The 26,705-nt window shown below is 39.5% G+C and overlaps 1 protein-coding gene across 2 annotated transcripts in view; it reads left to right on the forward strand.

The window, feature by feature from the left end:
- The window catches only part of POLB (DNA polymerase beta), a 39,653-nt gene that overhangs the window by 6,705 nt on the left and 6,243 nt on the right, over positions 1-26,705 (forward strand). The window contains exons 4-12 of one of the 2 annotated variants that reach the window (XM_077942534.1): positions 3,852-3,926; positions 4,849-4,907; positions 7,389-7,438; positions 10,497-10,548; positions 12,103-12,157; positions 12,253-12,325; positions 22,411-22,481; positions 23,695-23,781; positions 25,534-25,777. In XM_077942534.1, the coding sequence (XP_077798660.1) occupies positions 3,852-3,926; positions 4,849-4,907; positions 7,389-7,438; positions 10,497-10,548; positions 12,103-12,157; positions 12,253-12,325; positions 22,411-22,481; positions 23,695-23,781; positions 25,534-25,659 (648 nt within the window). In that variant the 3' untranslated portion in view covers positions 25,660-25,777. 2 annotated transcript variants of the gene reach the window in all.

Raw genomic sequence — 26,705 nt, forward strand, 5'->3', positions numbered from 1 at the left:
AATGTTTTCATTTGGGGGAAGATGGGTTAAAATTTTTTAAAATATTTGTAATTACAGTTTTCTTCCTCTCTGTTACAATATATACATGTACTCACATTGAATTTCAACTTGAGTGTTGGTTTTTAAGAAGGGCGACCAAGTGGCACTAGCATATCTGGTCCCCACCTATTTTTCTCTGATCCCCAGGTGTAGGAACCTATGTGAGTTAGTGAGAGTGCGTGTTCCCCAGAGAGATCTTACTAATAAGCACATGATTAAGCCCCTTTTATTTTATGGCATTTAGCCCTATTCTCTGTAATTTCCATGAAGCCTTGTGTACCGTATCACAGTTTCTAGAGGGTCACATCCCTTGTTAATTTGTAATATAATACCCCTTATCTGAAATGCTTGGGAACAGAAGTATTTTGGATTTTGGATTTTTTTTTCTTTTTGGAATATTTGTATATGGTTGAATATTCCTAACCGGAAAATCCAAAATCCAAAATACTCCAATGAGCATTTCATTTCCTTTGAGTGTCATGTCAGCACTCAAAATGCTTCAGATTTTGGACATTCTGGAATGTGGATTTTTGTATTAGGGATACTCAACCTGTAATATCACTAAGAATATCCTGAGATGGTCTATCTATTGATAGTCAGATTGTTGTCTCATCTAAATCTTACTAAATGATTCAAAGTTCCTCAAATTTAAGGACCATATCTTATTCATCTTTTGTGAAAGATGTCAAATTAATATGACTTGTTTGTTTGTTTTGAGACAGAGTCTCACCCTGTTGCTCAGGCTAGAGTGCAGTGGCACGATCTTGGCTCACTGCAGCCTCCGCCTCTGGGGTTCAAGTGATTCTCCTGCCTCAGCCTCCCGAATCGCTGGGACTACAGGCATGCGTCACCACGCCCAGCTAATTTTTGTATTTTTGGTAGAGACCGGGTTTCACTATGTTGGCCAGGCTGGTCTCAAACTCCTGACCTCAGGTGATCCACTGCCTTGAGCCTCCCAAAGTGCTGGGATTACAGTTGTGAGCCACTGCGCCTAGCCTGAGATGACTTTTGATTAGTCCAGATCCTGATAGTTATCACCTCCTTTTGTTCTTTACCTATTAATGTTTCACAAACGTTCTCTGGAATTTGAGTATTAATATTTGATTATCTTTAACCTTCTCAGGAGATGAGCCATAATTGCCCCTTTTTTTTTTTTTTTTTTTGAGACAGGATCTTGCTCTGTCACTCAGGCTGGAGTGCAGTGGTGGCATGATCACAGCTTACTGCTGCAGCCCTGATCTCCAGCCAAGCGATCCTCCCATCTTAGCCTCCTGAGTAGCTGGGACTACAGGCATGCACCACCACACTCAGATATCTCTCTCTCTCTCTATATATATATATATACTTTTTAAAATTTCTTTTGTAGAGATTGGATCTTGTTATGTTGCCAGGCTAGTCTTGAACTCTTGGGCTCAAGTGATCCTCCTGCCTCAGCCTCCCAAAGTGCTGGGATTACAAGTGTGAGCCACCATGCCTGGCCCATAATTGCCATTATATTTTTGCCCTTCAGAGTCATAACATTATCATAATCTTGGACATCTTGTAATTTAGTGACAAATTGTCCACATTCAACATGTGCCACATCTTAACCTTGACTTTGTTATTCAGTACAAATCATGCTCTGATATATAGGTTTTAAATCCTTGTGGCATAGACAGTTCTCAGCATCAGTATATCCTCCTTAAATAGACTAGCCAAGTAAGTTACAAATACATTAGACTTTAATTCTGAGTTTCTGTCTTGGTGAACTGACCCATTGATAGTCTCAGGAACCACTCCTGCTTCCTTTCAGTTCCTCTTTTATCCCTGCAGTACTTCCTTTTTTATGTTTATTGCAAATAGCCTGCTCATTTCTTAGAGAAAAACTTCTGAAAAGCTCTGATACACTTCATCTGAAATCTGCGCTTATGGTATATTCCTAAAAAGAATACAAAGGTATCCAAAATTCCTTTTGCACAAGACTGGATGTAAAAATCTCATCATTGTGCCTTTTCACAATCATTTAAGAATCACAGAGCTACTATCTAGCCCATTTCTAGAATTACTTCTCAGTAATTCTAGAAATTATTCTAGATTATCTAATCTATTACTTCTCAGTAATTCTAGAAATCTGAAATTTCCAGAGTGAGTAGTTTGCCTTTTATTCCTTAATGTTAGGTATAGAAAGTAGCTTGGGTCTAAATTGCTTGAGGTCAGTATGTTATTGAGTAAAATTATTGTAGCGCTATCTGTAAAGGGAAAAATAATTACCTTTTAAAAAATCTTCTGATACAGGAAATGAGCCTGAGCAGTTTCCTTTTTCTAATCTATTCTGCTTTCTAACTCTTTTGTTCATTTCTATCTGGTAATTGCTATTTTCCAAGCTTGAATATGCTTTCAGTAATTTGGGGACATTTATTAAACATCAAATAAATCAAGAATATTGATGAGTGAACTTAGGCCTAAGAGGCAGTCAGAAATAACTGGCACACCTGTTATTAAGCATGCTGAATGTTTAACTAAAAAGGACCAATACACATGAAAAAAAGTTCAATTTTACTGATACCAAAGTTGCAAATTAAGCAAAACACTATATAGTGCCCATCAAATACATGCAGTGTGGAGAAAGATGTGAAAAAAAGGACACTCATTTACTGCCCATGAAAGTGTTGGTTGTTACAGCCTTTCCGAAGGCTGCTTTGTCAAAATGTATATATCCTTTGACCTAGCAATTCCACTTTGACATATTTTTCCTAAGGAAACTAATAGAGATGTGTAACTACTAGGATTCATTAATTCATAATTTTTGATCACCTGTATGCCAGTCACTAGGGATAAAACAATGAAAAGACAGGATCTCTGCTCTCCTAAAACTTAGATTCTAGAGAAGTGCTGCCCAATACAGCAACCACGAGCCACATTTGGCCGTTGAGTTCTTGAAATGTGGATGTTGTGACTGAAGAATAGAATTTTAAATTGTAATTAATCTAAACTTAAATTGTCATATGTGGCTAATGTACCACGTTGGAATGTGCAGTTCCAGAGCAGTGCTTCTTAGAACGAGGTGTCTAGGCCAGCAGCATCAGCGTCCCCTGAGAACTTAGGCATATTCTTGGCCCTACCCCAGACATGGTGAATGAGAAACTCTAGGGTGGAACTCAGCATTCTGTGTTTTACCAAGTGCCCCCATGTGATGCTGATGTATGCAGAAGCTTGACAACCTCTGTTCCAAAGGAATTTTATGAATATTATTATACTGTCAAATAATTGGAAACAATATACATGTTTACCTGGAGGGTATTTGCTAATTAAATTATTATGCATTTATACAATGATATACTGTGCAGCCATTAAAGATACTGTTGGATTTATTTATTGGTATGGAAATTTGCTCATGATGTATTAAGAACAGAGTGTGTACGTCACCCAACTAATTCTGCCTATATTTGTAAGCAGAAAAGATGTCAAATAATATATACCAAATGTTGGAGAATGAGTTTACAGATGATTTTACTTTTCAGGGTAATGAAACTGGTAAGTGAATGCTCTTCTTTATGCAACTCTGTATTTTCTAATTTTTCTATAACAAAAGTTAATTTTAAATAAGATATATTTATAATTATTTTGTCAGGGTTTCCCTCTTGTCATTCATATAAGCATTCTGTCTTTGGGAGAATTTATTTTCACTGGGGTTCAATTTTCTATATCCTTTATTTCAAAACCTTATCACATGGTATTCATTTGTTTTTCATTTTCTGCTTTTTACTTTATCTTTTAATGATTTGGTAAGCATTATATTCATATGACTTTTATATTTCTAATTTTCCATGTAGCCTGGAGTAGGAACAAAAATTGCTGAAAAGATTGATGAGTTTTTAGCAACTGGAAAATTACGTAAACTGGAAAAGGTAAAATTTTAACTTGTTTACTTCATTAATTATAGTATCTGCCTTTATGGCCACTATGTAGCGTCATTGCAGGGTGACTGATGCCATTCACTCTAGTGAAACTCACAGGAAATGAGGTGAGTGGAGTTGATGGCTTTAACTATTGTATCTTTAAAATTTTGAATATTGTTTCACTTGTTCACTTGTTTTATGTGGCATTTAAGCGACTGTTAATACCTATAGTAGAGTTGGCTCATCATTTTCAGTACTATTCAGAAAAGAGATTATGAACTTTTGACTAAAAGATCGTTATCTTTTAAATTTTATTTATTTATTTTTTTGAGACGGAATCTTGCTCTGTCACCCAGGCTGAAGTGCAGTGGTGCGATCTCGGCTCACTGCAAGCTCCGCCTTCCGGGTTCATGCCATTCTCCTGCCTCAGCCTCCCGAGTAGCTGGGACTACAGGTGCCTGCCACCATGCCTGGCTAATTTTTTGTATTTTAGTAGAGATGGGGTTTCACCGTGTCAGCCAGGATGGTCTTGAACTCCTGACCTCGTGATCCACCTGCCTTGGCCTCCCAAAGTGCTGGGATTACAGGCATGAGCCACTGCGCCCGGTCATCTTTTAGAATTTCTGTGTTTAAACTCTCCCAAGCATTTTTATGGTTTTATTTCAGCCCTATGATAGTAATTATATCACTTCTGATCTGTTATGAATAGACCTTTTAAAAGTATTGGATAACTTAAGAGATAAGACATCTTCAGTTACTCTGTTATTCACCTTTTACTCCCTAGATTACCTGTGAATAATTTTGTGTGGGTCATCCAGGCAATTGTAAATAGCTCTTCATGTCTTTTAGCAGACTGGTATGTTTCCAATAAGATCATTTAAGTCCTCAAAGCATTCTTAAATTATTGTTAGACTTTTTTCTTTTCTTAAAGATTCGGCAGGATGATACGAGTTCATCCATCAATTTCCTGACTCGAGTTAGTGGCATTGGGTAAGAACTATTTTTTAAGCAGACACAGTCGTCAATTGGCTTATTTTTCTTGTTAGCCAAAGTAAATTACTTGCTGTTTCTCAAAACCTGTACTTCACCACCTCTCTACCTTAGCCATACAGTTCACCCTTCCATAGCTTATGATCTGAGGCTGATTCTTCAGATAATGCCTCTACTGTAAAGGCCCCATCCAAGGCAAATGTTACCTCCTTCATGAAACCAGTTTGGTTCCCCAGCCAGAAGGAACCTCTCCTTCCTCTGAACTCCACTACCACTTGTTCCGTGTGCATCTATTTCCTGCTCCAGCTTGGCGTCTTTTGTTTCTATTTATATTTATTATGATATTTATCATAGCACCTCATGAATGGAACAAGCCCTCAATTTCTTTTTAAATTATTTTTTATTGAGACAGGGTTGCTATATTGCCCATGCAGGCCTTAAACTCCTGGGCTCAAGTGATTCTTCTTCCTCAGCCTCCCAAGTAAGGCTTGGATTATAGGTGCACACCCCCTTGCCCAGCTTCAGGCATTTTTAAATGAAGGGATTATTATCTTAAAATTTGAACTAGTACCAAGGGGGGCTTTTTTGACACTGGCTGAAGTAAAGATTAACATTGAAATATTAAGACTTTAGTGCTCTCATCTTTATGGCATGGGGCATTCCTTTAAATATAATGATTTGTTCTTTAAATGGCAGCATTTTCAGTGAAAGTTATTCTAAAACATATTAAATTCTTAAACCTAGTATATTGAAAATGAGCATGACTCCTTGGGGGACTCAAGGCCATTTTAAAATTTTCATTAGAGGAATTACAATTTTTTTTTTTTTTTTTTTTTTTTTTAGAGATAGGGTCTTACTCTGCCATCCAGGCTGGAGTGCAGTGGTGCTATTATAGCTCACTGTAACTTTGAACTCTTAGGGTAAAGTGACTCTCCTGCCTTAGTACTCCTTTTGAGTAGCTGAGACGACAGGGTTGTGCTACCATGTGTGGCCAATTTTTGTTATTTTTTGTAGAGAAGATGTCTCCCTATGTTGCCTAGGCTGGTCTTGAATGCCTGGCCTCAAGCAATCCTCCCACTTCAGCCTCCCAGAATGCTGGGATTATAGGTGTGAACCACAAGGTGTTTTAGAGAGCATCTATTATCCCTTTTTTCCAGGCAAGAGAACTGAAAGTTGAATATAGAACATGAGTAACCATGGCAGAGCCAGATTTGAACCCATATCTTCTGACTCCGAGTTCAGTTCTGTTTCTTCTATGCTGCATTGCCTTCCTAACTAACATCAGTATCAGTTTCTATATCACAATATAATGTGATGATATTTGCACAGCTTATTGAATGATATAGGTTTATTTGTCCCAAAACACTGTGGCCTCAGACTGTTGTGCTTGCATGTTTATATTTGTGTGTATCCTTTTCTTTCTGTTCCCCGCTCCTGCTTTATTATGCTACAAACTGGTATGGTGAGAAGAGAGTCAGGAAATCTGAGTAATGGTCCCAATGCTAGCACCAGCTAGATTTGTGACCTTAGCAAATCGCTTCATCTTTCTAGGTTTCTGTGTTCTTCCTTATGAAATAAGAGAGAAGTTGGGTTAGTCAGTAAGGTTCCTTCTGCGCCCATCCTATAAGAGCATCTTTAGTCATTTCTGACATTCTGATTTATTTATATGAATAAAGTGATATTTTAGAAACCTAAATCAGATTTTGTCATTGCTTTGTGTGGTGTCTTCTAATAGCTTTCCATTGCACTCAGAATAAAATCCAAACCTATCACCATGACTGTAAAAGCACAGCAGAGTGTAACACCTGTGTACTGCTCCATAGCACCTCATACCATCACTTACATCACTCTATGCATCCTAATTTTTCTCTTCTCTTGAACAGGCCAAGCTCATGCCAGCCTTAGGGCCCTGGCACTAATTGTTTCCTTTTCCCGAAATGTTTTTCTCTTTGATCCCCTAGATAGCTGGTTCTTTAGTCATTCAAACCTCAGCTTAGGTATCATCTCAAAGGCCTTATACCACTCAGTCTAAAGTAGGACCCAGCCATTCTGTCATATCATTCTATTTTAATTTATCCACTGATATTTTTCTTGTTTATGTAACTATCTATTGTCTCTATCTACCCACTTACATTCTTATTCCTGCTACGTTTTCACCACCCAGAAGAGTATCTGACACATAATGGCTCTTAGTAAATCTTAGTTCAATGAATGAACGGTTTTCAAGTGCCATCTGTACCTGCGCAGTATGACAGCAGCTGCTTAGACATCTTTTTCATGTCTGAGTTCATAGTTGTCTTCCTAATGATTGACACTTCAATAATTCATACTTTGGATAAAGTTAAACATTACCAAAGTAGCCATGCAACATTTTAGCAGGTCTTGTTTAGCTTAATAGCAACTCTTCTTACTATTAAGACATGGTTGTTACAAGAATCCCAAGTTTCACCCATTATTGAAGTAATGCTTTTCTTTTTGTAGTCCATCTGCTGCAAGGAAGTTTGTAGATGAAGGAATTAAAACACTAGAAGGTGAGTATGACTGTAGGTCACTAATTCCAGGTTAAATATGGTCCTGAAGTACCATTAGTGCTCTAACAAACTTCAAATTGAAAAATCCATTCTCAATCAGATACAAATGATAAGATTTTCTTTTTAACTCTGTAGTAGAGTAGGTATAGGGTATAGTTTATATTACCATCATAAACATTTTTAGGTTTGTAACTAACTCAGAAAACTAAGAAGACCAAGAACTAGGGCCGGGCATGGTGGCTTACACCTGTAATCCCAGCACTTTGGGAGGCAGGCGAATCACTTGAGGTCAGGAGTTCAAGACCAGTATAGCCAACGTGGTGAAACCCTATCTCTACTAAAAATACAAAATTAGCCAGGCGTGGTGGCAGGCACCTGTAATCCCTGCTACTCAGGAGGCTGAGGCAGGAGAATTGCTTGAACCCAGGAGGCAGAGGTTGCAGTGAGCCGAGGTGGTGCCACTGCACTCCAGCCTGGATTACAGAGTGAGACTCCGTCTCAAAAAAAAAAAAAAAAAAAAGACCAAGAACCAATCTCTTGACCTAAAAGCAATGAAATAGTTATCATTTGCAGATTTTTCAAATATCTAAATTGCCTTTATTTCTTTTTCTTTTTTTGAGATGGAGTTTTGCTCTGTCACCGAAGCTGGAGTGTAGTGGCGTGATCTAGGCTCACTGCAAGCTCTGCCTTCCGGGTTCATGCTATTCTACCTCAGTCTCCCAAGTAGCTGGGACTACAGGCACCCACCACCACACCCAGCTAATTTTTTTTTTTTTTTTTTGTATTTTTAGTAGAGACGGGGTTTCACCGTGTTAGCCAGGTTGGTCTCGATCTGACATCGTGATCTGCCCACCTTGGCCTCCCAAAGTGCTGGGATTACAGGCGTGAGCCACTGCGCCCAGCCCCCTTTATTTCTTTAATAAAATTTTAAGCAATAAAATCTTGTATCAGATTAAAAGCTAAGTTATATATTATTGAGAAAGATTCTGTAAGAGATTTGTAATGGTTATTAAAGAAATTTTTGCTTTGAAAAAAAAGATAAAAATAGAGCCTAACAAGTAATTATAAAATGTTTTCCTTAAATATAGTAATCCTTTACATGTAAGTATCTCTTTATACTTTTCATGGGTGTATGTACACATATGGATTCATTACAGCGTATCCTTGGCATTTGGGATTTAGTATTTGTGAGTTCAGCTGTTTGCAAGCAGTCCAGTGGTTAGGCAGGTTTTGGAGACTGACCTGGCTTTGAATCCCACCTCCACTACTTTTTTAAGAATGGATGACCTTATTGCTTCAGTTTTCACACCTACAAAATGGGTATTTGTGCTTCATACGATTAAATGCAATAATGTATTTAAAGCCCTTAGCAGAGTGCTTGGTACATAGTAAGTACTACTTAAAAATGGCAACCAACTCTTATGAGGCATGATTAGTAATATTACTAAGTTAAGAATTTGTGTGAGCCATATTGCTAGAGAATGAACTCTACATGTGCATCTCATAGGGGGTTTATACTTTGCTGCTTGTGGTATAGACAGCTTATATGAGAGAAATGATTGGCTAAAGGGGTCAAGAATCTGTGGGTTTCTTGGAGGTATTGAGTTGCATCTCTTGGGAGTGTCAAGGATCTACTGTTCTGGTTTTTATATTATTTTACAATTCACAGATAAGTAATACAACTATTGATATCTATAACTATATATATCTATATAACACACTCAATATTTCCACTTCAGTTTTAGTCATATACCTTAGTGTATTCTGTGTGCACACAACCATAGGAAATATTAAGTGCTCTATGTTTCATAAAGATGCTTATTTTTCTCCATTTTATATCTCCAGAGTGAATGTGTGTATTTGTGACTATAAGGGGGCTTGTAGGAATTGCTTTTTAAGCATGTTTATCTTGCTGTTTCTTTAACAAGGCTCACAGCTGGACTCATGTCCAATAAAGGGACACCTGAATGGAACTAAGTCACTTTTAGACTTAATATGGGATGTTACGACAATTTTTAAGTTAAAAAATGCAGGTACAGTAATAGTTTTCCTTTCAAAAGGATTTTTTTTTTTTTTGGAGACAGAGTCTTGCTCTGTCTGCCCAGAAGTGCAGTGGTGCGATCTCAGCTCACTGCAACCTCTGCCACTTGGGTTCAAGTGATTCTTCTGCCCCAGCCTCCTGAGTAGCTGGGATTACAGGTGCGCAGCACCATGCCTGGCTAATTTTTGAAGTTTTAGTAGAGATGGGGTTTCACCGTGTTGGTCAGGCTAGGCTCGAACTCCTGACATGATCCTCCCGCCTCGGCCTCCCAAAGTGCTGGGATTACAGGCATGAGCCACTGCGCCCGGCTTCACAGGATTTTTATCACAATGACTGCACAAATCTACTACTCAGTACTAATGGAATGAAAGAGTGAAAGAAAAATGAATAATATGAATAAACCTAGTTAATCAGAAAACATTTAGAAGTTGTTGTTACTACTGCTACTCTTAGAATAAATTAAACCATATTGGTTCTTATAAGGTTGTTTTTTGCTGTAGTCAGTAAAATTTGGTGTCATTCTGGTTTTTTGTTTGTTTGTTTGTTTGTTTTTCCTGAAATAGGGTCTCACTCTGTTGCCAAGGCTGGATTGCAGTGGTGCAATCTTGGCTCACTGCAGCTTCCACCTCCCGGGTTCAAGTGATTCTCTTGCCTCAGCCTCCCAAGTAGCTGGGATTACAGGGGCACACCACCATGCCCAATTTTTTGCATTTTCAGTAGAGATGGGGTTTCACCATGTTGGCCAGGCTGGTCTCGAACTCCTGACCTCGTGATCCGCCCGCCTTGGCCTCCCAAAGTGCTGGGATTACAGGTGTGAGCCACCGTGCCCAGCCCTAAGAGTCACTTTTATCTAGCTCTTCATATCTGAAATTTTTTTCTCATTATGTTTTCAGTCATTTCAGTGTATTTGTTCCCCAGGTGGTTCTTTATAAAAAGTCATTGAGTTTAGCATTTTTCCCCTGAAAAGCATTTAAATTAACATGTCAATTTATTTATCTTTATTTATCTTCTGTACAGATCTCAGAAAAAATGAAGATAAATTGAACCATCATCAGCGAATTGGGCTGAAGTAAGATGGCAAATTTTCTTTTGACACTTGAGATGTAAAAGTAAAATTTTTATAGACATTCTTTTATATACCACAAGGACTCTTCAAACTTAGCTAAACCACAACCATTTTCCTATTCAGAAGTGCTAAGATTTGTGGACTTCTATAGAGTATCTACCTGTGTTCACACAATGCTTTCACTTTTGCTTTCTAGTTTACTTGTTTTGAGGATTTCCCTTATTCTTTCGACTTTAGCAGGGAACTTCCTCTTGAAATACCTAGGACTGAGTGTATCAGGCAGTCAGTGGGTTTTTATTTCATGCTCACATTGTACAAAGCACTACACTAGGTTTGAGGTAAAGATATAGAGAGGTTGAGTATAACTTTTAAGGAGTTTATAGTCTACCCAAGAAGATAGGACATGAATATGAAAAACTAAATTAAAAAAAAGGACAAACCTCATACCTAAATAACCATATAGGAATAACTCCTAGGCATATTTCTATATCAGCATCAATAATTATTTTGTACAGTTATAGTGCATAAGCACTATATATATCTCTTCTGGCATTATATAGTGTTGTGGGTGATTCAGTTCTAATAACCTTTTGAATTTTCCTATTGATGCTTTACCATAATATTTTAAACTTACACTACCATTCCAAAATCTTGAGCCAGTAAGAGACCTAGATGGTATGATTCTTGCTTTCCTGGCATTTCTGTAGTAAATGGAGGTCTTCTGAAGAACTGGTTTGGTGAGAATTGGCTGTGAACAGGCGCTTCATCATGCTGAAGCATATGCTTAGATGTTGTTTCACACTGAGTTTCCTAACAGCCTTATTGAGATGTAATTCATATGTCCTGTAATTCATCCATTTAAAATATACAATTCAGTGACTTTTAGTATATTCACAGAGTTGTGCAACCATCACTACAGTCAGTTTTAGGACATTTTGTTATCTCAGAAAGAACCCTGTACCTATTACTAGTCATTTCCCCATTGCCTCCCCCTACACCCACGTTAGACCTAGGCAGCTGCTCATCTACTTTCTATCTCTACGGATTTGCCTATTCTGGACACTTAATGTAAATGAAGTCATACAGTATGTGGTCTTTTGTGACTGACTTCTTTCACTTAGCATATTGTTGTCTGAGTTCATCCATGTTACAGGATAGTATTTGAAAATATAATTTTGCAGGTTGTAAGAGCCATAAACCATAACCCCTTGCCTTGTCAGTAGAGAGCAGTCTACTTTGAAATTATGCCCTAACTTAAATGTATTTATTTACTCTTGTTACATGAATAGGTAGCTTATTTACAAATAAGTTTAGATGGAGTCTTTGAAATATTACAAAGGATGACACTTAAGGATTTTGATCCAATTTAGGAATAAACCTTCCCCCATTCATCCCACCCCCAATTTTGCTGTTGTCTTCTCAATGAATTCATTCTAGCCTTGATTTGTGAGAATGATCTGCTGGTATGGCCTGGACAATTGTTATAAAAGACAATTTAATTTTTAAGGAGATTTAAATTTTGCAAAAATCTTTTGTCTACTTATTCTGTCTTTATAGATACTTTGGGGACTTTGAAAAAAGAATTCCTCGTGAAGAGATGTTACAAATGCAAGTAAGATGTGTCAAATTATATTCTTTGATTAGAATTGAGAGTGTCACGTGTGAAAAGCCATTTTGGGAATACTGACTTAATTTTTCTTCTATTAGGATATTGTACTAAATGAAGTTAAAAAAGTGGATTCTGAATACATTGCTACAGTCTGTGGCAGTTTTAGAAGAGGTAACATACTTCCTAATGTTGGGTTATTTTTGCCCTGATACTAAAATTGCCTAATGTATGTGAAGAACTTGGATTAAAAAGATGTAATTTGTGGTACTTCATAGACTCACTAAGACCTAGTAGTATTAGTTAAGGGTATTTGTTTATAGATGGGAATATGTAACAAGGGGAAATTCATCCTGATTTTATTATAGGATGATATTTTAATGACTAGTTTTAATGACACTTATTAAATGACTTTAAGTATATTGAAATGCTAGTAATGGTAGTCTTTGGCTCTTTGGCTAGATGATAGTGAAATTGTGGGTAGTTTTGTTAATTTACCTTTCTTTTTCTTTTTTTTTTTTTTTTTTTTTTTGAGACAGAGTCTCACTCTCTCACCAGGCTGGAGTGCAGTGGTGCCATCTTGGCTCACTGCAACCTCTGCCTCCCAGGTTCAAGTGATTCTCCTGCCTCAGCCTCCTGCGTAGCTGGGACTACAGGCGCGTGCCACCATGCTCAGCTAATTTTTGTATTTTTAGTAGAAACGGGGTTTCACCATGTTGGCCAGGATGGTCTCAATCTCTTGGCCTCGTGATCCGCCCACCTCGGCCTCCCAAAGTGCTGGGATTACAGGCGTGAGCCACCATGCCTGACTGCCCAAGTTTTCTATAATAGAGCTAAGAATAATGTTTTAGAAGTACCAGTTCAAAACCAATTCTTACAACAAGCGGATTCATCAGAAGAGTTCTGCTTACTATGTGAATGTGAGCAAAGAAAGAACCACACAATCCTGGTGTCTTACTGATTTAAAATTTTGAAAAACTCATACATGCTTAAAAATATTAACTTTTGGCCAGGCACAGTGGCTCACGCCTGTAATCCCAACACTATGGGAGGCTGAGGCGGGCGGATCATGAGGTCAGGAGATCGAGACCATCCTGGCTAACACGGTGAAACCCTGTCTCTACTAAAAATACAAAAAATTAGCCGAGCGTGGTGGCGGGCACCTGTAGTCCCAGCTACTTGGGAGGCTGAGGCAGGAGAATGGCATGAACCTGGGAGGTGGAGCTTGCAGTGAGCCGAAATTGCGCCACTGCACTCCAGCCTGGGCAACAGAGCGAGACTACGTCTCAAAAAAAAGTTAACTTTTAAAATTGGAGTAGAAAAACCTTATTTAAAACATTTTAGAGTATGTTGGAGTAGATAGAATAGATACCTGAACTGAATCTCTGGTCACCTATGGAATTTTGTCTAGGAAGTAGGTGATGGCCTGTCAGGAATACTCTGGGTAGCTGCTGTAAGAATCTAGAGTTGGGGAGAGAAGACTAAATCCATACTCACTGATTAGTAGAAAGAACGTTGGACCGGGGTCAAAAGACCTGGGGTCTGAGGCCAAATCTACCACTGTTATGTCTCCTGATCTTAGATTCCATACTTGCAAAATGAGAGAACTGAAATTAACCAGTTGTTCAAGTATGTCTGCATCAGAAATACCTAGGACTTAAAAAAAAAAAATACATGTTGTTGTACCCTCCTACAAATCTGCTAAATAAGAACCTCCTTAGGTGGGAATTGGGATTCTGTCTTTTCAAAATGTAGATTTGGAGGTACAGCAAGCCACATGCTTGCTATCATGGCTATGACAACCTTCCTGGATTTATTTATTTCTATTTTATTTTTACTTTTTTGGGGTATGTTGTATGGTTATATGCTTTCACATAAAAAGGTATACACTAAGATGTCTCACTTCCACAGTCCCTGTGCACTCCTTCCTACTCCTTCCTACTAAGTCCCATTAAGAACCACTTCCCTATGGATTCTTGTAATGTTTCTTCCTGAAAATACAACTACATGTTAGTATACCACCTTTATTTCTTTCTTCTCCCTTTCTTTCATAAAGTAACATAATATGTATACAATACTATACCTTGCTTTTTTCACTTACAAATATATCCTGGAAATTTTTCCATATCAGTATGTAGAAAACTTCCTTCTTTATTTATTTTTTGAGATGGGGTCTCTCTCTGTCACCCAGGCTGGAGTGTAGTGGCGTGATCTCGGCTCACTGCAACCTCCGCCTCCTGTGCTGAAGTGATCCTCCCACTTCAACCTCTAGAGTAGCTGGGACCACAGGCATGTGCCAACACACCCGGCTAATTTTTTTTTTTTTTTTTGGTAGAGACCTGGTTTTACTATGTTGCCTGGGCTGGTCTCAACTCTTGGCTCAAGTGATCCACCCACCTCAGCCTCCCAAAATGCTGATATTACAGGCATGAACCACCGTATCTGGCCCCTTATTCTTTTTTGTAGCTGCATAACATTCAGTTGTATGCATGTATCATACTTCATTTATTTATCCAGTCCCCTATTAATGGACCCTTGGGTTGTTTCTGTTTTTTTGCTCATACAGTTTTTTTGTTTTTGTTTTTTTAGATAAAGTGAAACGTTGTTGGTAGGCAGAGGGTGAAAGACATCCAGCTTTTAGGAGAAGGAAATGAGAAGAAGAGAAGGCGTAGAATTTCCTTTACTAAAATAGCTTCCATGGATGTCCAGTACACAGTCTAGTCTTCTTTTTCTTTTTGAGGTGGTGTCTCGCTGTGTCGCCCAGGCTGGAGTGCAGTGGTGTGATCTCAGCTCATTGCAACCTCTGCTTCCCAGATTCAAGCAATTCTCCTGCCTCAACCTCCTGAGTAGCTGAGATTACAGGCACACACCACCATGCCTGGCAAATTTTTGTATTTTTTTTTTTAATTATACTTTAAGTTCTAGGGTACATGTGGATAACGTGCAGGTTTGTTACATATGTATACTTGTGCCATGTTGGCGTGCTGCACCCATCAACTCGTCAGCACCCATCAACTCGTCATTTACATCACGTATAACTCCCAATGCAATCCCTCCCCCCTCCCCCCTCCCCGTGATAGGCCCCGGTGTGTGATGTTCCCCTTCCCGAGTCCAAGTGATTTCATTGTTCAGTTCCCACCTATGAGTGAGAACATGCGGTGTTTGGTTTTCTGTTCTTGCGATAGTTTGCTGAGAATGATGGTTTCCAGCTGCATCCATGTCCCTACAAAGGACACAAACTCATCCTTTTTTATGGCTGCATAGTATTCCATGGTGTATATGTGCCACATTTTCTTAATCCAGTCTGTCACTGATGGACATTTGGGTTGATTCCAAGTCTTTGCTATTGTGAATAGTGCCACAATAAACATATGTGTGCATGTGTCTTTATAGCAGCATGATTTATAATCCTTTGGGTATATACCCAGTAATGGGATGGCTGGGTCATATGGTACTTCTAGTTCTAGATCCTTAAGGAATCGCCATACTGTTTTCCATAATGGTTGAACTAGTTTACAATCCCACCAACAGTGTAAAAGTGTTCCTATTTCTCCACATTCTCTCCAGCACCTGTTGTTTCCTGACTTTTTAATGATTGCCATTCTAACTGGTATGAGATGGTATCTCATTGTGGTTTTGATTTGCATTTCTCTGATGGCCAGTGATGATGAGCATTTTTCATGTGTCTGTTGGCTGTATGAATGTCTTCTTTTGAGAACTGTCTGTTCATATCTGTTGCCCACTTTTCGATGGGGTTGTTTGTTTTTTTCTTGTAAATTTGTTTGAGTTCTTTGTAGGTTCTGGATATTAGCCCTTTGTCTGATGAGTAGATTGCAAAAATTTTCTCCCATTCTGTAGGTTGCCTGTTCACTCTGATGGTAGTTTCTTTTGCTGTGCAGAAGTTCTTTAGTTTAATTAGATACCATTTGTCAATTTTGGCTTTTGTTGCTGTTGCTTTTGGTGTTTTAGACATGAAGTCCTTGCCCATGCCTGTGTCCTGAATGGTATTACCTAGGTTTTCTTCTAGGGTTTTTATGGTATTAGGTCTAATATTTAAGTCTCTAATCCATCTTGAATTAATTTTCATATAAGGAGTAAGGAAAGGATCCAGTTTCAGCTTTCTACTTATGGCTAGCCAGTTTTCCCAGCACCATTTATTAAATAGGGAATGCTTTCCCCGTTTCTTGTTTTTCTCAGGTTTCTCAAAGATCAGATGGCTGTACATGTGTGGTATTATTTCTGAGGACTCTGTTCTGTTCCATTGGTCTATACTCTGTTTTGGTACCAGTACCATGCTGTTTTGGTTACTGTAGCCTTGTAGTATAGTTTGAAGTCAGGTAGCGTGATGCCTCCAGCTTTGCTCTTTTGACTTAGGATTGTCTTGGCAATGCGGGCTCTTTTTTGGTTCCATATGAACTTTAAAGCAGTTTTTTCCAATTCTGTGAAGAAACTCATTGGTAGCTTGATGGGGATGGCATTGAATCTATGAATTACCTTGGGCAGTATGGCCATTTTCACGATATTGATTCTTCCTATCCATGAGCATGGTATGTTCTTCCATTTGTTTGTGTCCTCTTTTATTTCACTGAGCAGTGGCTTGTAGTTCTCCTTGAAGAGGTCCTTTACATCCTTAGTAAGTTGGATTCCTAGGTATTTCATTCTCTTTGAAGCAATTGTGAATGGAAGTTCATTCATGATTTGGCTCTCTGTTTGTCTATTACTGGTGTATAAGAATGCTTGTGATTTTTGCACATTAATTTTGTATCCTGAGACTTTGCTGAAGTTTCTTATCAGCTTAAGGAGATTTTGGGCTGAGACAATGGGGTTTTCTAAATATATAATCATGTCATCTGCAAACAGGGACAACTTGACTTCTTCTTTTCCTAACTGAATACCCTTGATTTCTTTCTCTTGCCTGATTGCCCTAGCCAGAACTTCCAACACTGTGTTGAATAGGAGTGGTGAGAGAGGGCATCCCTGTCTTGTGCCAGTTTTCAAAGGGAATTTTTCCAGTTTTTGCCCATTCAGTATGATATTGGCTGTGGGTTTGTCATAAATAGCTCTTATTATTTTGAGATACGTTCTATCAATACCGAATTTATTGAGTGTTTTTAGCATTAAGGGCTGTTGAATTTTGTCAAAGGCCTTTTCTGCATCTATTGAGATAATCATGTGGTTTTTGTCTTTGGTTCTGTTTATATGCTGGATTACGTTTGTTGACTTCCATATGTTGAACCAGCCTTGCATCCCAGGGATGAAGCCCACTTGATCATGGTGGATAAGCTTTTGGATGTGCTGCTGGATCTGGTTTGCCAGTATTTTATTGAGGATTTTTGCATCGATGTTCATCAGGGATATTGGTCTAAAATTCTCTTTTTTTGTTGTGTCTCTGCCAGGCTTTGGTATCAGAATGATGTTGGCCTCATAAAATGAGTTAGGGAGGATTCCCTCTTTTTCTATTGATTGGAATAGTTTCAGAAGGAATGGTACTAGCTCCTCCTTGTACCTCTGGTATAATTTAGCTGTGAATCCATCTGGTCCTGGACTTTTTTTCGTTAGTAGGCTATTAATTCTTGCCTCAATTTCAGAGCCTGCTATTGGTCTATTCAGGAATTCAGCTTCTTCCTGGTTTAGTCTTGGGAGAGTGTAAGTGTCCAGGAAATTATCCATTTCTTCTAGATTTTCTAGTTTATTTGCATAGAGGTGTTTATAGTATTCTCTGATGGTAGTTTGTATTTCTGTGGGGTCGGTGGTGCTGACCCCTTTATCATTTTTTATTGCATCTATTTGATTCTTCTCTCTTTTCTTCTTTATTAGTCTTGCTAGCGGTCTATCAATTTTGTTGATCTTTTCAAAAAACCAACTCCTGGATTCATTGATTTTTTGGAGGGTTTTTTGTGTCTCTATCTCCTTCAGTTCTGCTCTGATCTTAGTTATTTCTTGCCTTCTGCTAGCTTTTGAATGTGTTTGCTCTTGCTTCTCTAGTTCTTTTAATTGTGATGTTAGAGTGTCAATTTTAGATCTTTCCAGCTTTCTCTTGTGGGCATTTAGTGCTATAAATTTCCCTCTACACACTGCTTTAAATGTGTCCCAGAGATTCTGGTATGTTGTATCTTTGTTCCCATTGGTTTCAAAGAACATCTTTATTTCTGTCTTCATTTCGTTATGTACCCAGTAGTCATTCAGGAGCAGGTTATTCAGTTTCCATGTAGTTGAGCGGTTTTGATTGAGTTTCTTAGTCCTGAGTTCTAGTTTGATTGCACTGTGGTCTGAGAGACAGTTTGTTATAATTTCTGTTCTTGTACATTTGCTGAGGAGTGCTTTACTTCCAATTATGTGGTCAATTTTGGAATAAGTGTGATTTGGTGCTGAGTAGAATGTATATTCTGTTGATGTGGGGTGGAGAGTTCTGTAGATGTCTATTAGGTCTGCTTGCTGCAGAGATGAGTTCAATTCCTGTATATCCTTGTTAACTTTCTGTCTCGTTGATCTGTCTAATGTTGACATGGGGTGTTGAAGTCTCCCATTATTATTGTATGGGAGTCTAAGTCTCTTTGTAAGTCTTTAAGGACTTGCTTTATCAATCTGGGTGCTCCTGTATTGGGTGCATATATATTTAGGATAGTTAGCTCTTCCTGTTGAATTGATCCCTTTACCATTATGTAATGGCCTTCTTTGTCTCTTTTGATCTTTGATGGTTTAAAGTCTGTTTTGTCAGAGACTAGTATTGCAACCCCTGCTTTTTTTTGTTCTCCATTTGCTTGGTAGACCTTCCTCCATCCCTTTATTTTGAGTCTATGTATGTCTCTGCATGTGAGATGGGTCTCCTGAATACAGCAAACTGATGGGTCTTCACTGTATCCAGTTTGCCAGTCTGTGTCTTTTAATTGGAGCATTTAGTCTATTTACATTTAAGGTTAATATTGTTATGTGTGAACTTGATCCTGCCATTATGATATTAACTGGTTATTTTGCTCATTACTTGATGCAGTTTCTTCCTAGCCTCGGTGGTCTTTACATTTTGGCATGTTTTTGCAATGGCTGGTACCGGTTGTTCCTTTCCATGTTTAGTGCTTCCTTCAGGGTCTCTTGTAAGGCAGGCCTGGTGGTGACAGAATCTCTAAGCATTTACTTATCTGTAAAGGATTTTATTTCTCCTTCACTTATGAAACTTAGTTTGGCTGGATATGAAATTCTGGGTTTAAAATTCTTTTCTTTAAGAATGTTGAATATTGGCCCCCACTCTCTTCTGGCTTGTAGAGTTTCTGCCGAGAGATCTGCTGTTAGTCTGATGGGCTTCCCTTTGTGTGTAACCCGACCTTTCTCTCTGGCTGCCCTTAAGATTTTTTCCTTCATTTCAACTTTGGTGAATCTGGCAATTATGTGTCTTGGAGTTGCTCTTCTCGAGGAGTATCTTTGTGGCGTTCTCTGTATTTCCTGAATTTGAATGTTGGCCTGCCCTACTAGGTTGGGGAAGTTCTCCTGGATGATATCCTGCAGAGTGTTTTCCAACTTGGTTCCATTTTCCCCCTCACTTTCAGGCACCCCAATCAGACTTAGATTTGGTCTTTTTACATAATCCCATACTTCTTGCAGGCTTTGTTCATTTCTTTTTCTTCTTTTTTCTTTAGGTTTCTCTTCTCGCTTCATTTCATTCATTTGATCCTCAATCGCTGATACTCTTTCTTCCAGTTGATCAAGTCGGTTACTGAAGCTTGTGCATTTGTCACGTATTTCTCGTGTCATGGTTTTCATCTCTGTCCATTCGTTTATGGCCTTCTCTGCATTAATTATTCTAGTTATCAATTCTTCCACTTTTTTTTCAAGATTTTTAGTTTCTTTGCGCTGGGTACGTAATTCCTCCTTTAGCTCTGAGAAGTTTGATGGACTGGAGCCTTCTTCTCTCATCTCGTCAAAGTCATTCTCCGTCCAGCTTTGATCCGTCGCTGGCGATGAGCTGCGTTCCTTTGCAGGGGGCGATGTGCTCTTATTTTTTGAATTTCCAGCTTTTCTGCCCTGCTTTTTCCCCATCTTTGTGGTTTTATCTGCCTCTGGTCTTTGATGATGGTGATGTACTGATGGGGTTTTGGTGTGGGTGTCCTTTCTGTTTGTTAGTTTTCATTCTAACAGTCAGGACCCTCAGCTGTAAGTCTGTTGGAGATTGCTTGAGTTCCACTCCAGACCCTGTTTGCCTGGGTATCAGCAGCAGAGGCTGCAGAAGATAGAATACTGCCGAACAGCAAGTGTACCTGTCTGATTCTTGCTATGGAAGCTTCCTCTCAGGGGTGTACTCCACCGTGTGAGGTGTGGGGTGTCGGTCTGCACCTAGTGGGGGATGTCTCCCAGTTAGGCTACTCAGGGGTCAGGGACCCACTTGAGCAGGTAGTCTGTCGGTTCTCAGATCTCAGCCTCCGTGTTGGGAGATCCACTGCTCACTTCAAAGCTGTCAGACAGAGTTGTTTGCGTCTGCAGAGGTTTCAGCTGGTTGTTGTTGTTGTTGTTGTTGTTTAGCTGTGCCCTGTCCCCAGAGGTGGAGTCTACAGAGACAGGCAGGACTCCTTGAGCTGCTGTGAGCTCCACCCAGTTCGAGCTTCCCAGCTGCTTTGTTTATCTACTTAAGCCTCAGCAAAGGCGGGCACCCCTCCCCCAGCCTTGCTGCTGCCTTGCTGGGAGATCGCAGACTGCTGTGCTAGCAATGAGGGAGGCTCTGTGGGCGTGGGACCCTCCCGGCCAGGTGTGGGATATAGTCTCCTGGTGTGCCCATTTGCTAAGATCCTTGGTAGAGCGCAGTATTGGGGTGGAAGTTACCCGATTTTCCAGGTGTTGTGTGTCTCAGTTCCCCTGGCTAGGAAAAGGGATTCCCTTCCCCCTTGCGCTTCCCAGGTGAGGCGATGCCTCGCCCTGCTTCAGCTCTTGCTGGTCAGGCTGCAGCAGCTGACCAGCACTGATTTTCAGGCACTCCCTAGTGAGATAAACCCAGTACCTCAGTTGAAAATGCAGAAATCACCTGTCTTCTGTGTCGCTCGCGCTGGGAGTTGGAGACTGGAGCTGTTCCTATTCGGCCATCTTGCTCCGCCCCATTTTTTTTTTTTTTTTTTAGTAGAAATACGGTTTCACCATGTTGGCCAGACTGGTCTTGAACTCCTGACCTCAAGTGATCCGCGCACCTTGGCCTCCCAAAGTTCTGGGATTATACATGTGAGCTGCCGTGCCCGGCCTAGCCTTCTTTATATTTAAATATTTGGTTAAGGCGCTGTGGCTCATGCTTGTAATCCCAGCACTTTGGGAGGCTGAAGTGAGAGGATCTCAAAGACACTGCAAGATCTTTAGTCACCAAAAGTATGTTTGGCCTCTATTGTACTTATCAAAATGCAAGGCAGGAGATAGACTGGATTCTTTTATGCTGTATACCAGGCACTATAGTGGATGCTTTTACATATGTTTTTATTTACACAATAGCAGATGAAGTAGTTTTTAGTAGTTTACATATAAGAAAACTGAGGTCTAGAGGAATGAAGAGTCCTCATTTGCAACACTGAAAAAAAGTAAAATGAACAAATTCCATCTAAGTGGAGACAGAATTTCATAGAATATAGGAAAAGAAAGGTTTAAATAGCTGCATGTAACTTGCCTGAAGCTATGTGGTTGTAGAGTATAGATCGATTAATTGAGTTCAATCATAGGAATTGAAGTGAGTTTTCTTTTTTTTAAAAAAAAAAAAAAAAAGAGAGAGCCTGGGTCTCTCTATGTTGACTGGGTTGGTCTCGAACTGCTGGGCTCAGCGATCCTGTGGCCTCAGCCTCTCAAAGCGCTGGGATTACAGGCATGAGCCACTGTGCCCGGCCGAAATGAGTTTTCTGATTGACTTTTATAGAGTTACAGTATATTGTTTAATTTGAGATTTTTACATATAGAGTTGTTCATAGGTGTATTTTAAAGCTATTTTAAAACATTGTTTTTATTCATTATTGAGTAGTTACTTAGGTGCATTTTTAACACATTAAATTAACTTACTGTATGCAATGTGTATCTAATGCCGATTACTGTTGTCATCACAGATTCTGCTGTCTACATCAATACACCTGAATAGTTGGACAGAAAATTGAAATCTTTTAACTAATTCTGACTATGAAGCACAGTGAAATAGAAAGTTAGGCTGTAAGAAGTAAGGCTCTTCTGTGTGTGTCATCAGCTTGGTTCCATTTGCCCAACTGATACATTTACATGGACAATCTCATATGTGTCTTCTGTCATCACAGGTGCAGAGTCCAGTGGTGACATGGATGTTCTCCTGACCCATCCCAGCTTCACTTCAGAATCAACCAAACAGGTGCCTCAGCATTTATAATCAATGTGATCAGTCTTACACAACAGTGAATTTCGCTTTTTAAATGATAGTTGATATTTTCAGAATAAGTTTTGGTTTTGCCTTCCCGAAAAGTCTACTGAAGAGCTCTGTACTGATTGAATTCTGCGAAAGGCAAATTTCTCGAAAGGGATACCTATTATTCTTCCATGAGGAGCTGGGAGGACAGTCTAACATTTGAAAGAGATGACATCTAATACAATAGTTTTAGAACGACTTACTATCTGTGATAAATACGTTAGAAATACTATAATCAGGTTTTCATTAAAGGAATATTTTCACTTAAAAAATGAAATATTGAGAAACCTTACTTCTATTAGAAAACCTGTGAAGGCAAAACATTTTTTATTTTACAACATATGCCTTTAAAAGATGAAACAGCTGACTCTTTGGTTTTTTTTCCCATGAGCCATTTCAAGAACAGTAAAACTCTTTGATTTAAGGAAACAGATAAATACAACTGATCATTGTTTTAACAATCATAATACCTTAAACAGTGGTTTCTAAAAATATGTTTCAAAGGTGAATTTTCTATTGGAAAAAGTACTTGCTCAGAACATTAAAAAACATAGAGATGGCCGGGCACGGTGGCTCACGCATGTAATCCCAACACTTTGGGAGGCCAAGATAGGCAGATCACGAGGTCAAGAGATCGAGACCATCCTGCCCAACATCGTGAAACCCCGTCTCCACTAAAAGTATAAAAATTAACTGGGCGCGGTGGTGCATGCCTGTAGTCGCAGCTACTCGGGATGCTGAGGCAGGAGAATCACTTGAACCTGGGAGACAAAGGTTGCAGTGAGCTGAGATCATACCACTGCACTCCAGCCTGGCAACAGAGCGAGACTCTGTCTTAAAAAAAAAAAAGAGAGATTTCTCCATAAATAATTAGAAAGCTCATGTTAAAAATGTTTTCTTTCCGGGCTCAATTCGCTGCCAAAAAAAACGGTTTCTTAGCCAGGCATGATGTTGTTCCTGGTACTCTGGATGCTGAGGTAGGAGGATCACTTGAGTCCAGGAGTTCAAGGCTATAGTTTGCCATGATTGTACCTGTGAAGAGCACAATCTCTTGTCTGTGCAATATAGCAAGACTCTGTCTCTAAAGATATTGTTAAATATTTTCTTACCATTACAAAGTAATTACTCTTTTTCTTATTCCCTAATTATGATTCTGCAGCCAAAACTGTTACATCAGGTTGTGGAGCAGTTACAGAAGGTTCGTTTTATCACAGATACCCTGTCGAAGGGTGAGACAAAGTTCATGGTAAGTACTTGTTAAGAGTTAGCACATCTAAAAAAAAAACTTGGAGACTGTTTAGTAACCATTCTGAGTGTGTGACTTCATGGTAGCTTTGAATTACTGTCAACAAATAGAGTATCCATGAGACTTTAAAGAAAAATAATCAGCAGGATGCCTGATTCTCATAACTACTCTCAGAATATTTTAGGAAAGAATTTTCTTTTAATTCTCCACTTGTAAATAACAGGTGTCATCAGAATAGTTAATTAGGCCCGGGCATGGCAGGATAATCCCAGCTCTTTGGGAGGCCAAGGTGGGCAGATCGTGAGGTCAGGTGATCAAGACCATCCTGGCTAACATGGTGAAACCCCGTCTCTATTAAAAATACCAAAAATTAGCCAGGCATGGTGGCGGGCGCCTGTAGTCCCAGCTACTTGGGAGGCTGAGGCAGGAGAATCACTTGAACCCGGGAGGCAGAGGTTGCAGTGAGCCGAGATCATACCACTGCACTCCAGCCTGGGTGACAGAGCGAGACTCTGTCTCAAAAAAAAAAGAATAGTTAATGAGGCATAATCTGCTTTTTGAAAATATCAGTAATGACTTTGACACACATTAAGTTTTTCCCTAAAATAGCAAATGGTTCTCATCTTCTCTGACTCAGAATTCTTCAGTAAGTGAAGTTAGAATTGATTGAAAAATATTAATCTATTTCAACACCAAAGAAAGAAAAGTCATCACGGTCTGTGATAGAACACTCAGGGGAAGAAACATGTTACATGGAATGGTAACGAGGGAAGTTGATTGGGGGGGAATTAAGACTTAATAATTCAAGATGAATGGCTAGTGGATTAAAAGTAGATTAATAAGTGATTCTGTATACCAACAGGAAGGCAGATAGAAATCTAGAATTGAGATTCTTTTTTTTTTTTTTTTTTTTTTTTGAGATGGAGTTTTACTCTTATCACCCAGGCTGGAGTGCAGTGGGGTAATCTCGGCTCACTGTAACCTCCGCCTCCCGGGTTCAAGCGATTCTCCTGCCTCACCCTGCCGAGTAGCTGGGATTTCAGGCGCCTGCCACCATGCCCAACTAATTTTTATATTTTTAGTAGAGACTGGGTTTCACCATGTTGTCTGGGCTGGTCTCGAACCCCTGACCTCAGGTGATCTGCCTGCCTCGGCCTCCCAAAGTGCTGGGATTACAGGCATGAGCCACTGTGCCCAGCCTAGAATTAAGACTCTTCCTCTTTTTTGAGACAGGGTCTTGGTCTGTCACCTAGGCTGTAGTGCAGTGGCGAAACATGGCTCACTGCAGCCTCAATCTCTGGGGTTCAAGCAGTCCTCCCACCTCAACCTCCTGAGTAGCTGGGACTAAAGGTACACATCACCATGCCCGGCTAATTTTTGTATTATTTGTGGAGATGGGGTTTCACCATGTTGCTCAGACTGGTCTCGAACTCCTCATCTCAAGTGATCCACCCTCCTTGCCCTCCCAGAGTACTGGGATTACATACATGAGCCACTGTGCCCGGGCCTCTTACTTCCTTCTTAAGGTGACATTTAGTGTTCTGTCACTTATATACATCATTTGAGTCAATTTTCTCCACACCCCACTTTTCCCGGGTTATATGACTGAAAGGAAAGAGACTGTGCTTTTAGAGAGTTGACATGCTAAAATTAGTAAGCGTCTCAGTGCATAGATTTGACAAGAGTTTTAGCCAAAACTAGAAGATAGTTGAGAAAGATAATTAAATTGTCATGTCATTCAGAAAGTAGAGTGGTGTTTGCCAGGGCCTGGAAGGAGGGGGTAATAGGGAGTTCCTGTTTAAATGGCACAGAGTTTCAGTTGCGGAAGATGAAAACATTCTGGACATGGATGGTGGCGATGGTTGCACAACAATGTGATTGTACTTAATGCCACAGAATGGTACACTTAAAAATGGTTAAAATAGTAGTCAGGCACAGTGGCTCATGTCCATAATCTCAGTGACTTGGGAGGCTAAGGTCGGAGAATGGCTTGAGCCCAGGAGTTTGAGGGTATAGTGAGCCATGATCGCATTACTGCACTCTAGCCTGGGTGACAGAGCAAGACCCCATCTCAAAAAAGAAAAGAAAAAAAAAAAAAAGAGATGGCAAATAGATAGTAAATTGTATGTCGTGTATATTTAACCCACACACATATAAAAAATCATGTCATTAAGTTCAGCATGGTGATATTAGTGGGCTGTGAAAGTGTATTTTCTAAGCTGGTCACACTTCAACAACGCTTCCAAACGAACTTTGGAAAGATAAAAGTAAAGGTTCTAGTCAGTCTTTGGAAATTAAATCTCTGATTTGTTCTCTTGACTCTGTGAGGTTTTGAAGTCTTACTCTGTTCCCAAAAGTATATACATACATGAGATGGTATTAAAAATAGGGCTTGTGTATGCCCCATGAACAGCCTTTTCAAATTTAGGTGAATTTTAATTCACTCCAAATGAATGTTCATGAATCTTACATTTAAGAATATTCAGTCAGATAAAATCCTGAAAACAATATCTGCTAGACAAGCTGGATGTTTTGCACAGTAGAAAAGTGTCTTGCTACATCTGGGCATATTCTGGGGACCTCTCTGGCCTAAATCTCTTCCTCAAGTATCATCCCTGGGAAAGTCACTAGAAATCCTTACTGGGAAGTGTGCCAACTATTTTCAGAGTTAATGACTAGGAAGGTATTTCCACACTACCATGGCAGAAGCCATTTTTTATAATCTTAATGGTGTTCTGCTGTATTCGAAGAGAAATCCAGAGGAAAAACCAACAGAAGCTATAGGAATCCAGCTAGCAAGAATACAAGGTAAAAGGGCCTAGCATGGTGACTCACACCTATAATCTCAGCACTTTGGGAGGCTGAGGCAGGTGAATCACCTGAGGTCAGGAGTTTGAGACCAGCCTGGCCAACATGGCGAAACC

Source organism: Macaca mulatta, chromosome 8 (genome assembly GCF_049350105.2).
Source record: "Macaca mulatta isolate MMU2019108-1 chromosome 8, T2T-MMU8v2.0, whole genome shotgun sequence".
In the NCBI taxonomy this organism is placed as follows: Eukaryota; Metazoa; Chordata; class Mammalia; order Primates; family Cercopithecidae; genus Macaca; species Macaca mulatta.